This window comes from Protobothrops mucrosquamatus, unplaced genomic scaffold (assembly GCF_001527695.2).
Source record: "Protobothrops mucrosquamatus isolate PMUCROS unplaced genomic scaffold, P.Mucros_1.0 scaffold1295, whole genome shotgun sequence".
In the NCBI taxonomy this organism is placed as follows: Eukaryota; Metazoa; Chordata; class Lepidosauria; order Squamata; family Viperidae; genus Protobothrops; species Protobothrops mucrosquamatus.
In genome coordinates, this window is record NW_015387497.1 from 144,983 (window position 1) to 157,635 (window position 12,653).

Consider the following 12,653-nt stretch of genomic DNA (forward strand, 5'->3'; position numbering starts at 1 on the left):
CCAACTTGATATTTATAGTGAAAATTATTTTTACTACAATAAATTTTTATTTTTACAATAAAAGATATTTATTGTAAACATAAAGGCAGAATATTTTCAATGAATATTACTAAAGTGAATGTTTCTTAAGAATAGCTTAATATTGGAATCAACAACAATTGATTTAAAGGGTAGTAACTGTCTATATGAATAATTAAACGTATTTTTATTTATTAAATTTTTATGTCATCCATTTCACTATCCAAAGTGACTCTAGGTGGCATATATCCACCTAGAGTTTATGAGTGGGATAGAGATTTCAAATGGTGTTTATTACAGTAGCTAACATCTTAGCTGTCAGTGAGATATGTTAGTGGAATTAAACAGATACAAGTTGGTTTGGCTCCACATCTCTTATAATGGAAATGCAAGTATTATTTCCTTCTTTTATGATGCTTTCCTTCATCTCTGAAATAAAATGAAAGCCAGTATTATATTAGAGCTTATCCCTCTATTGTTTTTTTTAAATCATATTTTCATGAAACTAGGGTTTATCCTTATAATGCTTATGCATACTGAAATGAAATTGAAATACATACTACTGCATTTGCTGATATTTATCATTTGATACCTTTTTCATCAGCTACTTAGAATATAAAAATCTGAGGGAATATTGCAACTATTTCCTCCTTAATCTTAAATTTACCTGGACTGCACAAAATGAATCAATTTTAGAGAGAGATCACAGAAATGTGAAATATAAAGGCTAGTTAATTTACAGTATTTCTTCCCTCTCCTGTTTTCAGTGTCTCCCTTCTCCTGAGACTGTTCTTTGCTCCAATGGAGGGAAATATGTTATTTTTCACCAATATGCAAAAAAGGAGATAGACAAAAAACCTCTATCCTTTCTCTTGCGCTCAAAACACACATGGTGAATATGGTCTTACAGTTACTTAAACATAGTTTACTAAACGAACTGTCCAGATTCAAAATATGTTAACCCATAAAGCATGATTTATAATACAAGTAGTCCTCACTTAACAACCACAATTAGGAACGGAGTCTTGGTTGTTGAGTGAAGTGGTTGTTAAGCAAAACGGCCCATGTGACTGCTTCACTTTGACCATGATCCAGCAGTCTTCATTGTGGTCATTAAATGATCTCATGGGTTATTAAGTGAACAGAGACTCTATGCCTGTGGAGGGATTTAGGGCTTTGTCCATGCTTGAATTTCAGCTGCCAAGGTACAAGCAGGAATGGAGTTGAACATCCTTCTCTTTCCACCTTTGCAGAGCTCTTTGCAGGGGTGAGAAAGAGGGATTATGATTGAATCCATGCATGATTGAATTTTGGTTCCTGAAATCCAAGCAAGCACAAAATGGCAGGGACCTCTTTCATCCATCCCCCAAAGATGACGGAATCCTCTTGGTAGGCTTCAGCAGCTCACAAACTTCCCTGCCAGCTTCCCCATTGATTTTCTGGGGAGGCCAGCAGGAAATATTGCAAGTGGCAATCACATGATCATGGGGCATTTAATAGTCATAAGTGTAAACACATTGCCAAGCACCCAGATCATGGTTATGTAACTGTAGGTGTGGGCGACATTTTGCAATAGTTGGTACAATCTTTTACAAGCTGTAAAGCACCTTTTCCAAGGCCTTCGTAATTTTAAACTATTGTTAAGTAACCAGCTATTAAGTAAGGACTGAGGTAAGCAACAATTAAGGGAGATCACATTTTGGTTTAGTTTGATTGTGTGAACACAACCTATATAATACTGCTTCTATAAGAGCAAATGACGATTATTTTAAATATGATAATGTGTAAGTAATATCTTACTCTGTGCACTATGTATATTAATCAACATTATTAAGAAAGCTACTTGATTCAATTATCAGAAATTTATCCCCAAAGTGTCACAGTATCAGAACATAGCCGATCTTCATATTCATAGAACTGTTGTTTATATATTGCACACTTCATTATTTTTTTTAAATAGTAATGTATCTAAGTAGATTAAATTACCCAGGCCACAGAACAGATTTGAGCAGACTAGTTAAAGAACTCATTTTTAAAAACTTCCTGCCATTTAAGACTTAACCCTACCCTGAATAAAACAAGTTCCTATTAAAAGCTGCATTTATTCAGCTTGGTTTTATGGGGAAAAACAGTTATTTTGTTTATAAATCCTGAAGGAAATACTTCTATAAAAACACAATTACTTTTGAGTAATATTTTCATCTTTCTGTCAAAACAGAACGCAATGCTAAGTCTTCAGTTTGATTTACTCCACTTCATAATCCATGTATTCCCAACAGCCGTTTTTTATATAAAAAATTCACTATGTTATATGCCAATTGAAGTAAGAAGACAGGAATAAATTCATGTAATAGTCAACTTAGGAAACCAATGGCCAGTTTTGAATTTTTTTTATTTTTAATTATGTTATGTCAGGATTTTTTAAGTACTTTCTTTGAAATAGGAGAAATTATGATATATAGAATTCCGTATTGTTATTTCTTTTACATTATGCTGGTTATTATGAAATCAACTTTTGTTTTAAAAAAAGTATATGGTTGAGTGTATTGATTCTGGTATCATTACTAATTTGATACATCTTTTGATTTAATATCTTGGGCAAGCATAGAAAGACTTAAAGCCAATAGCTGGATGAAAATTACTGTGAAATTTTCTCCTACAAATTAACGCTGAATGTAAACAAGTTTTAAGCATGTTCTACAATCCCAGCCTGTGATGTATCATCACTCTAGTTCACAGGTCGGCAACCTGGGGCTCCGGAGCCGCATGCGGCTCTCTCTCTCTCTCTCTCTCTCTCTCTCTCTCTCTCTCTCTGTGTGTGTGTGTGTGTGTGTGTGTGTGTGTAAAAAAAAAGAGTGGCCTCACCCTGTTCAATGAGCCCACAAGCTTACTGGGTGGGGCTCCTGCCTTGGCTGCGTCTCTGCAGGAAACAGGAAGGGCAGGAGAGAGCTAGCTAGCCCAGCTATGCTGGTTCAGGAATTCTGGGAGTTGAAGTCCATGAGTCATAAAAGAGCCGAGGTTGCCTACCCCTGAGCTTGTTGGAGAACAGCTTGAAGCCAGCTTGCCAGGTGAGCAGAAGATCGGAGAGAGGGGGGGGGAGAGAAAGAGAGAAAAGGAGAGAGGGAGGGAGAGAGAGGAAAGAGAGAGAGAGAGAGAAAGAAAGAGTGTGGGGAAAGAGGACTGGCAGACCAAGGCCAGAGAGAGGGAGAGGGAGGGAGGGAGGGACCCTTTTGACATCTAAAATGAAGATAACACTGCATATATCCTTTTTTACCTTTATGATAGTGTTATCTTCATTTTAGATATCAAAAGGATTTTGCGGCTCCCAGTGTTTTGTTTTCGGTGGGAAATGGGTCCAAGTGACTCTTTGAGTGTTTTGGGTTGCCTACCCCTGCTCTAGTTCAACAAAAGTCAGAAACTAAAGACACTACTCACCTATCTCTTTTCCTTCTGGAATCTCTCTCTCTTACTCTTTCTCGACTTCTTTTCCGTCTGCCTGGACTTCTGCTGGAATTCCTCCTATGTCGAGAATAATCAATATCTTTTGAACTTCCACAAGACTGTGTTGAATCGGCTGATGCAGATCTTCGTTCTTCTTTACTAAAGAAAATACAGTAATTATGCCATAGCAGTGGTATTCGTCATTAATGTTGGGAGTGGGAATGAATGCTTATTTCTCCCAGTGAAGAATGCCATTGATGTCAAAACAATTAGTTGCACAGAAATCATGTAAGAGAAGACTGAGCTTTAAAACACAGCCCAGCTGAAATTATTGCATCACCATTGTTGTCAGATCTCAGCTGCACCAGAATTAAGGGGAAATAGAGGGAAATATCCACTACTGTGCTCTATAGTTTCATTTGAATGTTGTATTTCCATTTAAAGATGCCAGTGCTTAGGAAGGTAGAGAGTGAACTAAGTTGTGTTTCTAATAAAATGTGAGTTATGAACGATCTTTCTGTAAAATACTGCAAGGAGGAAGCCATTATTTTTTAATATGATATTTGACCCTGCTTTTTGAATGCCATTGTGCTTTGCAAAGACAACCTGCTTCTGCCACTTGCCATGACACAATATTTAAACAAAGCTCTGCTTCTCACAAATGCATTCCTGACTTCTCTGATTATTTCACAGCTATCAAACGGCAATTTATCTATTGTCAATAACTGGCCAACAATCCAATTCTAAGCAACAAAGTCAGAAAGAATAGATGTTCTAAAACTTTTACAAAATATAAAATCAATTAACATCACTAAAGGAGATAGGCACTGGAAAGACTGAAAGTAAACTACACCGGATACTGGATATAGCACGATACCATGATATGCAGTCCTAATCTGCGAGTCATTAATTACAGTTTCATTTGAATTAACAGAGGAACAAAAAGTACAATTTCTTAAGTTACTGCCAACTTAGAAAACAGCAAAGATTTGGCAATGATAATCATACCTTCCTGAAGACTTTGCTGAAAAAGAGGATTTTTCATCTTCATGAACCTCAGTATTTCTGTTCTCCTCCTGCCAATGAGTGGTAAGTTCTTCCATATGTACACCAATCACATCTCTGATTACCTGAGTAAAATCAGAAATACTGAAATTAGACAAAATATTAAGGTATGCCAGAACATACTGGATAAGATAACCTTTATTGTCATTTTTTTACTGTGGGCACAATGGCACACATCAAAAATGAAATAATAATACTCGGATGGAAAACCTCCTTATGCATAATGTCCCTATGGTCTATGGGGACTTTGCTTACATTCATTCCTTCAACCCATTTCTCCCCCCCCCCCCACTTTTTGGTTACCAATGTTTTCCAATTGTTATAAGATTATGTAAAATAATTGGCCCAATATAAAACATAAAGGGAAAAAAGCATATGGCAAGGTAATGTAGCTTGTTAATATTGTTAATGCATTAGAATCCTCTTAAGCAATTAAAATACATAAATTGAAATGAAAGTAAACACCTGCGAATAAAGAGCTAAATATTAAAACTAGCTTATAAAACAAATGTTTGAGAGAAGGTCACTAGGCCTGTACTACATTTATCCACCCAAATATTTTTCCTATTTTTTGCCATATGCTAGCTATAGTTAACCATCCCAATGGCCTGGTAATAGTACAAATATGAACTACAGTAAACCTAAATCTTACAATAACTGACACCAAGTATTCAAGGGTTACAAACTTTTTATGTTCAGGCAAATTCATCTTATTGCAATATATTAATACAATGACAGAATGTACACACTGATAGCCTCAACTCAACAATATTTTTGGAAAATCGGTGAATTTAAATATTCCTGCCTATTTAAAGTATTTTATACATAGATGTTTTTAAATTGGAAGAAAATATTTTGAGATAAAATGACTCCCAAATCATATAAACCTCTGTGTAAGATTTCTTTGTTATGTGAACATTCTTAGCTCTGTACGATTGCCGCCGCCTTTTATAATCCCGCATCTCTGCAAGAATTTCAAGATGAGATTTTGGACCTTTCTGGCCATCATCTAAAAGGGAAAAAAGTATGCTGTGTTATAAACAATAATTCCAGTGGATTATTTAGTAATAGAAGTACAAAAAAGAGGACCACATATGATAAATAATTTCAGCAAATGTTTGTAATCTAGACCACTTTTACTAGGTGTTTTTTTCAAGGTAACAAGTGAAGCAAATTAATGTCACTAATATGACAGCAATCTGGAATAAAGGGGTTAATCATCTGCTGCTGATGACAGGCAATAGCTCCTGGGTGCAATTCGGGACAATCTGTGTCCCATTAATTTTAATTCAAGTTCATTAATCTAGGAATGCCAGTGTTATAAGAAAATGGGGGTTAATATTAGCAGCCCACTTAAACAGAAAAAAGGACCCCTCAGCAAGAGACATTTTACATGTTTTGTAATTTTTAGATATACAAAGCATAGCTGTAAAATTTTCTTCCAGACCTTGGTTGACTTTTGCTGCCAAATCTACAAACAAATCACTGTCATTTTCTGTCAGTTGAGATCTTGACCTCTGGTTCTTTGTCTCTGTAAGGACGTAATCGTAAATTGCAAGGCGGTCAGCTTGGGTCAGATCACAGATGTAACGCTTGTGGTTTTGTGGAACTTCCACAGGCTGAGATGAGTAAGTTCCTAAAATGTGAGAACAGGTTGACTCTATCAATCAAAACCAATACAAATAGCAATGTTCTGAAGTTTTATGTGGCAATTGGCCTGATACAGACTGATGGCAATTTGTGGAGTTTCCACGGAAGCTACTGACTACATTTGACCTATTACTGTAATTAGAGTCAAAAGGCTATTTACTCAGGACAAACTGTTAGTTGGCTAAGAAAGGAATCATATATATCTTTATAGAACTTGAGTTTTAATCTGGGGGATGGGAGATGGGGTGAAGACTGCACTGCGCCTTTAAGTGAGATGCTGAGCTCACACTTAGAAAAATGGGAGTTAAAACTAAGATGAGAGCAAGGCCAAACAGATATTAAATTAAAATAAAAATGTATTCCTGTGTTTTTAGTAAGCTTCCTCCTTTTTTTCAAAATTTGTATTTCAGCAGCAATTTTGAGAGGACTGGGGACTACATCCAGTTTTTAGGAAACATACATGTGGGTATATGCGTAATTCTGTATTTATTTATTTTTGTCATATTTATGTAGTGTATATCAGAGGTGGTGACCCTTTGAGAGCTGTATGCAATGAAAATTCATTTTAATGCATGCCGACTAGTGTACATTCAAAGTGACAATAAAGCTATTCTATTCTAATTCTATTCTATTCTATTCATAGTTTTCTTGTCCTATTGTATATATAAAACTGGGCTTCTGTTTTTTATACTACATCTACTTGTCTCAGCAGGGCTAACAATATATTTGAAATCATAGTCCCCACTTTGCATTTGCCAATGAGAATGATTTCCCTGTTAGGAATTAAGCTGCATGTAGGCAAAAGAGAGCGACTGCGCCTCATAAAAACAAATGTTTTAATCCAGAGAAGAGAAAAGGAAATATGCAATAAGAGGAATTATTTATATCAGATCATTTATTCAGCATATGCAGCAAGGCAAGTAAATAAAAATCAAATTTGTGTACATAATCTCAGTCAGTACCACAGTTTCTATATCAAGTGGATGTTTGTGGGCTCCCCAGTGAAGAAGCTTAGCTTTCACTTACCTGGGCAATAATTTCCACTCTCTTTGGCCGTGGCTTTTTTAATAATGTCAAATTGCAAATCTTTGTCTGCAGCAAAATAAAAGAGAACATAAGAATGTTAAGAATACTTTTGTAATCATTAAATGTAGTGCCTGAAAAATAGAGGCTTCAGTTATACGGTACTGAGCAATGTTAACAATATACTCAGAGATTTGTAACATTGGAAATCATGTGTTTCTTTTCCTATAGTCATTTCTAATATTTCACACTCTTTGAATCTTATAAAATCAAGAGAAACAAAACTTACAGATTTTGAAAACACAAGTCTTGGGGTAGACAAACTAACATGGTTCATATATCGTGTTAAGTCATAGTGTTTTTATCTATTTATCTATCTATTGGGGTGTTGGTTTTCACTTATTATGATGCAACTAACTGTAACTTATTTAACTACCATTGTTAAGCATTATAAAAAATAAACAATTGTCTCTTTTACAATACAATTAGCTCCTCTGTAGATGGTGATTCCAAGCCTTGAAAATAAAAGCATTTTAAAAATGCAATTTGACATGACCACATCCGAGTTTAGGACCTTTTTTGTGGCAATAGTTAAGTGAATTACCAGATTTATTAAACAAATGCTGCACTCATTAAGCAAATTCACTGTCTGCAATGGGTGATTTTTTTTTTGCTAGAAACCAGAAGTAAACAACAATTTACAGCCAAACAAAAATGCAAACCATGGTCACATGCCTGTAGAATGCTGCAAACAGCTATAAATGCAGGCCCATCCAAAACCACCACCTGTAGATACCTCTTAAACATATATCCATACTGATACTTTAGTATTTACATTCATTATAACATTCATACTCACCCATTTTAACTTTAGGAATTTTGCCTTTTTCATAGAAAAAAGTAGAATCATACATTTCAGCCTAGGAGGCAAAATATATGTCAAATAATACTATCAATGCATCAATGTAATTGATCAGCCACCTCTGAAATTAATAGAAAATTCAAAGAGATAAAAATAGCAGATAAACAAGCCCCCTGTATTGGACTTCCCTGATAAAATATTCAATTTCCTAATTCAGTCTCATAAATCATCTTGCAGATCTTTAAAATTGACACCTGAGCTCCAAAACTGTAGTAGAATCATGTGCAGTTCACATTCCCCTTATAATTTTTCACTGTATTGGTGCACAGTACAACTCTTCAGATCCAGGCAACCCTAAAACCACCATCTTACTTGGAGTTGAGTTCAAACTTGTTCTTCCCAATCCAGACCCCACAGCTTCCAGGGCTGACCAGAGGTGGAAATATACAGTTGAATGTTGTTATCATGTTGATGATACCTCATATTGTACCAACACATGAACTCACCCAGTGGCTTCATGCAGATGTTAAACATTAGTGGGGAGACAGTTGTGGCACCCCACACAAGAGGGGCTATGGGGCAGACTTCTATCTCCTACTATAATCAATCCTGAAAGAAGAGAACCACAACACCATGCCCCCAACGTCTAACTTGCAGAGCCAGAAGAGTATCATATTTGATGGTATTAAAAACCACTGAGGAATCAAGCAGAGCTAGGACAGTCACACTACCACTATTCTGTTCCATCTAGAGATTATCCACAAGTGCAACCAACGCCATTTCAGTCCCATACCCAACCCTGAAATCTATTGGAATTCCACTTCATTCAGATCCCTCTGAAGGTGCAAGGTAACCACCTTCTCAATCATCCTCCCTAAAATGAGAAGATTGGAAACAAGAAAAAAGGTGTCCAAAACAGATCTATGGATGGCTTTGCAAGGAGGTGACCATTGCCTCTTTAAGCAATGTAGAATTTTAATTTTATATGCCAACATGTGTGGTCTTTATGGAACCAAGAAATTCTTACCAGTAAAGATTGTGTTAGAAACTCCTTTTACTGATCTTTATTTTTTAAAAAAAACAACAACAGGTGATACCAAATCCATGGGCACCAAGACACTATAATGGTATCCACAGAAATCATGGTGTTTCCCCTTGATCTAAGATTGCAATAACCTTATCAATAGAACTGTGGAAAGTATTTAAAGTAAAACTTTATCTTTAAAAAAGTAACTGAAAACACTTGCTGAAACTAGCAGATGTGCTAGAATGAGGTAAAAGAACAAAGAGTAAATCAAAGGGAACGACAAAACAAACACTGCCTATAATCCAGTCATGTATCTGGATGTAAAAATGAGTCACAATATACCAAATTAGAACCTGGTTCATGGAAGCAAGTTTCTGGGATTACTGAAAGTCTTTTCTAAAACTTATCATTAGCAGCTATCAAACTCTCTCCCCCATCAGTTGGGCACTAGAAGAAAGTGAACAGGGTGGGGTGGGGAAGTCTCAATAAACTGTGGGGTAGAATAGTCTTCAAATTGCTTATCCATAACTTTCATTTTAGTATCTGTGTTACCGTAATTTGCTAATGGAGATCTAACAGATATTTTGCAGTAATGAATTTAGAGAAAACAAATAGTCTTGTGTCCATCTAGATGGGTGTCCGCCAGCCTTGTTTTCAAAAGAGAAAATGTTTTCTTTCCATCCCCAAAATATGAATAACTTTTTTAAAAGGGAAAAAATAGCAAAGCATTACCTCTTCCTCTTTAGAATATTCGAGTTTCCTCAATCTACAGGATATCATATGTTTCTCCAAAGAAGATTTAGGCATTTGATGATTAGCATCATAGGGACAGGTCACTTTCTCACTCTATAGAAAAAGAAAATAGGTGGTAGCATGAAGCACAGTGACAAGTCTTTAGTAGATGCGTTTGACAAAACATGATTTTCAATTTTTTATTTCCGCCAAGCCTCATTTGATGAAGTTATTAAGATGCTATGGGAAGAATCCACAGAAAAAAATATTTTGGGGAATATTAAAAAGGCAGAATATATTTCCCCAAAGGAATAATGGAGAAGATCTTTAAAAAGGCAGAAACCAACCCCCTCCCCCTAGTCTCTCTGCCCCAAACAGAAACCAGGTCTGCAGAAATGCAGATGTGACAATCTTGTCAGAAAGATTGGAGTCAGGAAGCTGGGATTAGAAAGAAAGATCCATAGAATCAACAATCCCTCACACCCAAAAAAATCCAACAGTCATCAGCCATAGCCCCAGGGAAGCAGGATATGACCTTTGGGACGTAATAGGATTAACCCACCACCATCAGAATACCAGAAAGGCACTCAGACTCAGGTCAAAGTTCATGCCACAGGAACAACTCCAAATAAAAGCTCAAGAAGGTATAAAAACCCACTCCCTACTACATGTGGTCAGTTTTTCTCAGAGCCGTTTTTCTGTCTGGCTCTTCAATAAACTGCAACCTTCTTTCTAAAGCAGTCTCCATTTTATTCCCAGCTTGGACTGGACCCTGATAAAGATTTTTCCTTCAACATTGCTGAACTAAAACCATGAGACTGCAAGCTCTAGTTCTCCTTTAGGGATGAAAGCTTTGAGCCAATCATTCTCTTGGCCCAACTTGCTCTATAAGGCTGCTGTTGTGGGGCAAACAGGAGCTAAGAATATTATTAGACACAAAGACTGTTGGGTGACTTTGGGCCAGTCACTCTCAGCACTAAGAAGACAACGGCAAGCCATTTCCAAAATCTTGCCAAGATATCTGCAGGAACTAGTCTAAGCATTTGCCAGGAGTCAACAACAATTTGCAGGCACAATCACCATACCCTAAAAATAAATATTAAAGCTAGCAGAAAAACTGTCTTCCAGAAAACAAAGAAAGCAAGTTCCAGCTCTGCTAAATAAATGACATGTTCAAGAGCATCTCCTTGCTCTCAGCCTCTTTTCCTCTCACTCCGCCTTCACCCGAAATGTTTTTAAAAATTATTCAAGAAGAGATTAAACTTTCTTGAAGTACAGCATAGCAGAGAATAGATAACAAACACTAACAGGTAAAGGTTCCTCCAAGATGAGCTGAACTCCTGATGAAAACCGAGGTAGTTTTCTTGGCAGCAATACATAAGTGGTTTGCCAGTGCTTAATTCCAGGAATGTTTGCCTTCCATGTTTACTTTATATATATGCCCTTATGATTCCTGGTGTTGTCCCATCTAAATAGTACTACCCACGCCCTATCCTTAGTTTTCAGATCATCATCCACTTCTGGTTACATGCTGCCCTCTGTTGTTTGTTGTGTTTGTGTGGGGGGGGGGGAGGTTTGCCATTACCTCCTTTCTAGGGCTGAGAGAGTGTGACCGTCCCAAGATCACCCAGCTGGCTTTGTGCCAAAAGCAGGACTAGAACTCCTGGTGTCTAGCCTTGTGTCTTAACCACTACGCCAAACTGACTCTGTTGTATATAGTAACCTTAATTATTGCAAAATCACACGAGTGGGCCCAATGTAGTAGGACTGCCTTATCTGAGCTGTAAAAATCCGGCTGATGGCAACCGAAGGATGCAGCAAATCCTAACCGTCTCATGGTAAACCAGAGTTTTTTTCAAAAAGAGTTTGTTGCACGCAAGTGAATAAAAGCTCTTGCTGAATGTCCATTCTTCCTCGCCCCTGAGCAGAGGGTTAAGCCAGCTCCCCTGTGGGACCCTGACCTACCGCCGTTCGAAGGGAACCTTACCGGGGTCCCAAACCACAGGGAAAACGAAAGAAGAGTCTTCTCCACCGGGCTGTCTGTCTCGGCAGCCATTTTGGAATAGGGCACTCTCGCTTCAATTTCGCCCGAATTCAGAGGCGACACCATCTTCACTTCTGGCGACGTAACGTCCTACTTTGAACCTTGATTCGCTGGATCAAGAGAATCATTCTTAACGAAGTTGTCTAGGAGACCATCGACCGTTGATTTTAAAAAAAGGCACTTTTAAACGGATGGCAGCTTCAACAACTAAGAAATCTCGATCAAAGCTTCGGGTTACCTGCTCTAAAAACATTCCGCGGTGGAATCTCGCGATATTTCTTAGCTACGCCCGATCGCGAGAAAAGCGGAAGGTCGCCCTCTTAAGAGCGCCCTCTGTTGGAGGACTAAATTAGTGCAAGTGAGACAAGCAATTGGTCATTGGCAAGTCAAGCATTTCTTCATTTCTTTTCTTTCTGAGATCTAAACAGGTTTAGTTCCACTAGTTACGTAATAACAAGGTTAATACTTGGTTTCTGTTTTCGTGTGATATGTTTAACTGTTGAGAAACATGCTCAAAAAAACTATAATTTTTCTCTAGACTTTTGAGAATGAATACAACCATTTTTATTTAACCAATGTCCATTCTTAATATATTTTTGCATTTTTTTTCCTTATCGGACTATAAATGAAAGCCAATTAATGGTCATAAACTGTATTTTCAAAAAGATGATTAATGCATGTTGTATTGCTTCTCTTTAAATCGTATTTCTCTGCATCATTTATACAAGCCTCTTGTTTATGCTCAGTGCCTAGATTCCCCCCCCCCCCCCATTTATAGAGCCAATGAATGT

At 37.1% G+C, this 12,653-nt stretch overlaps 1 protein-coding gene across 1 annotated transcript; it reads right to left on the bottom strand.

The window, feature by feature from the left end:
• Positions 1 to 69: 69 nt before the first annotated feature.
• On the bottom strand, positions 70 to 12,124 carry SNRNP48 (small nuclear ribonucleoprotein U11/U12 subunit 48). Its single transcript, XM_015821284.1, has 9 exons — positions 11,806 to 12,124; positions 9,819 to 9,932; positions 8,057 to 8,117; positions 7,201 to 7,266; positions 5,972 to 6,160; positions 5,412 to 5,533; positions 4,468 to 4,589; positions 3,454 to 3,618; positions 70 to 447 (listed from the first exon to the last, which is right to left on the bottom strand). Exons 1-9 carry the CDS (start codon positions 11,926 to 11,928, stop codon positions 414 to 416), a joined length of 996 nt encoding a protein of 331 aa, XP_015676770.1. The 5' UTR covers positions 11,929 to 12,124; the 3' UTR covers positions 70 to 413.
• Between the last annotated feature and the right edge of the window lie 529 nt (positions 12,125 to 12,653).

Excerpts from the sequence above, each read along its gene's own strand:
- SNRNP48 (XM_015821284.1), bottom strand. The coding sequence starts at position 11,928 with ATGGTGTCGCCTCTGAATTCGGGCGAAATTGAAGCGAGAGTGCCCTAT. Across the intron at positions 9,933-11,805 it reads CCCTGTGGTTTGGGACCCCG|AGTGAGAAAGTGACCTGTCC; the intron begins GTAAGGTTCCCT and ends CTTTTTCTATAG. Across the intron at positions 7,267-8,056 it reads AATTCCTAAAGTTAAAATGG|ACAAAGATTTGCAATTTGAC; the intron begins GTGAGTATGAAT and ends ATTTTGCTGCAG.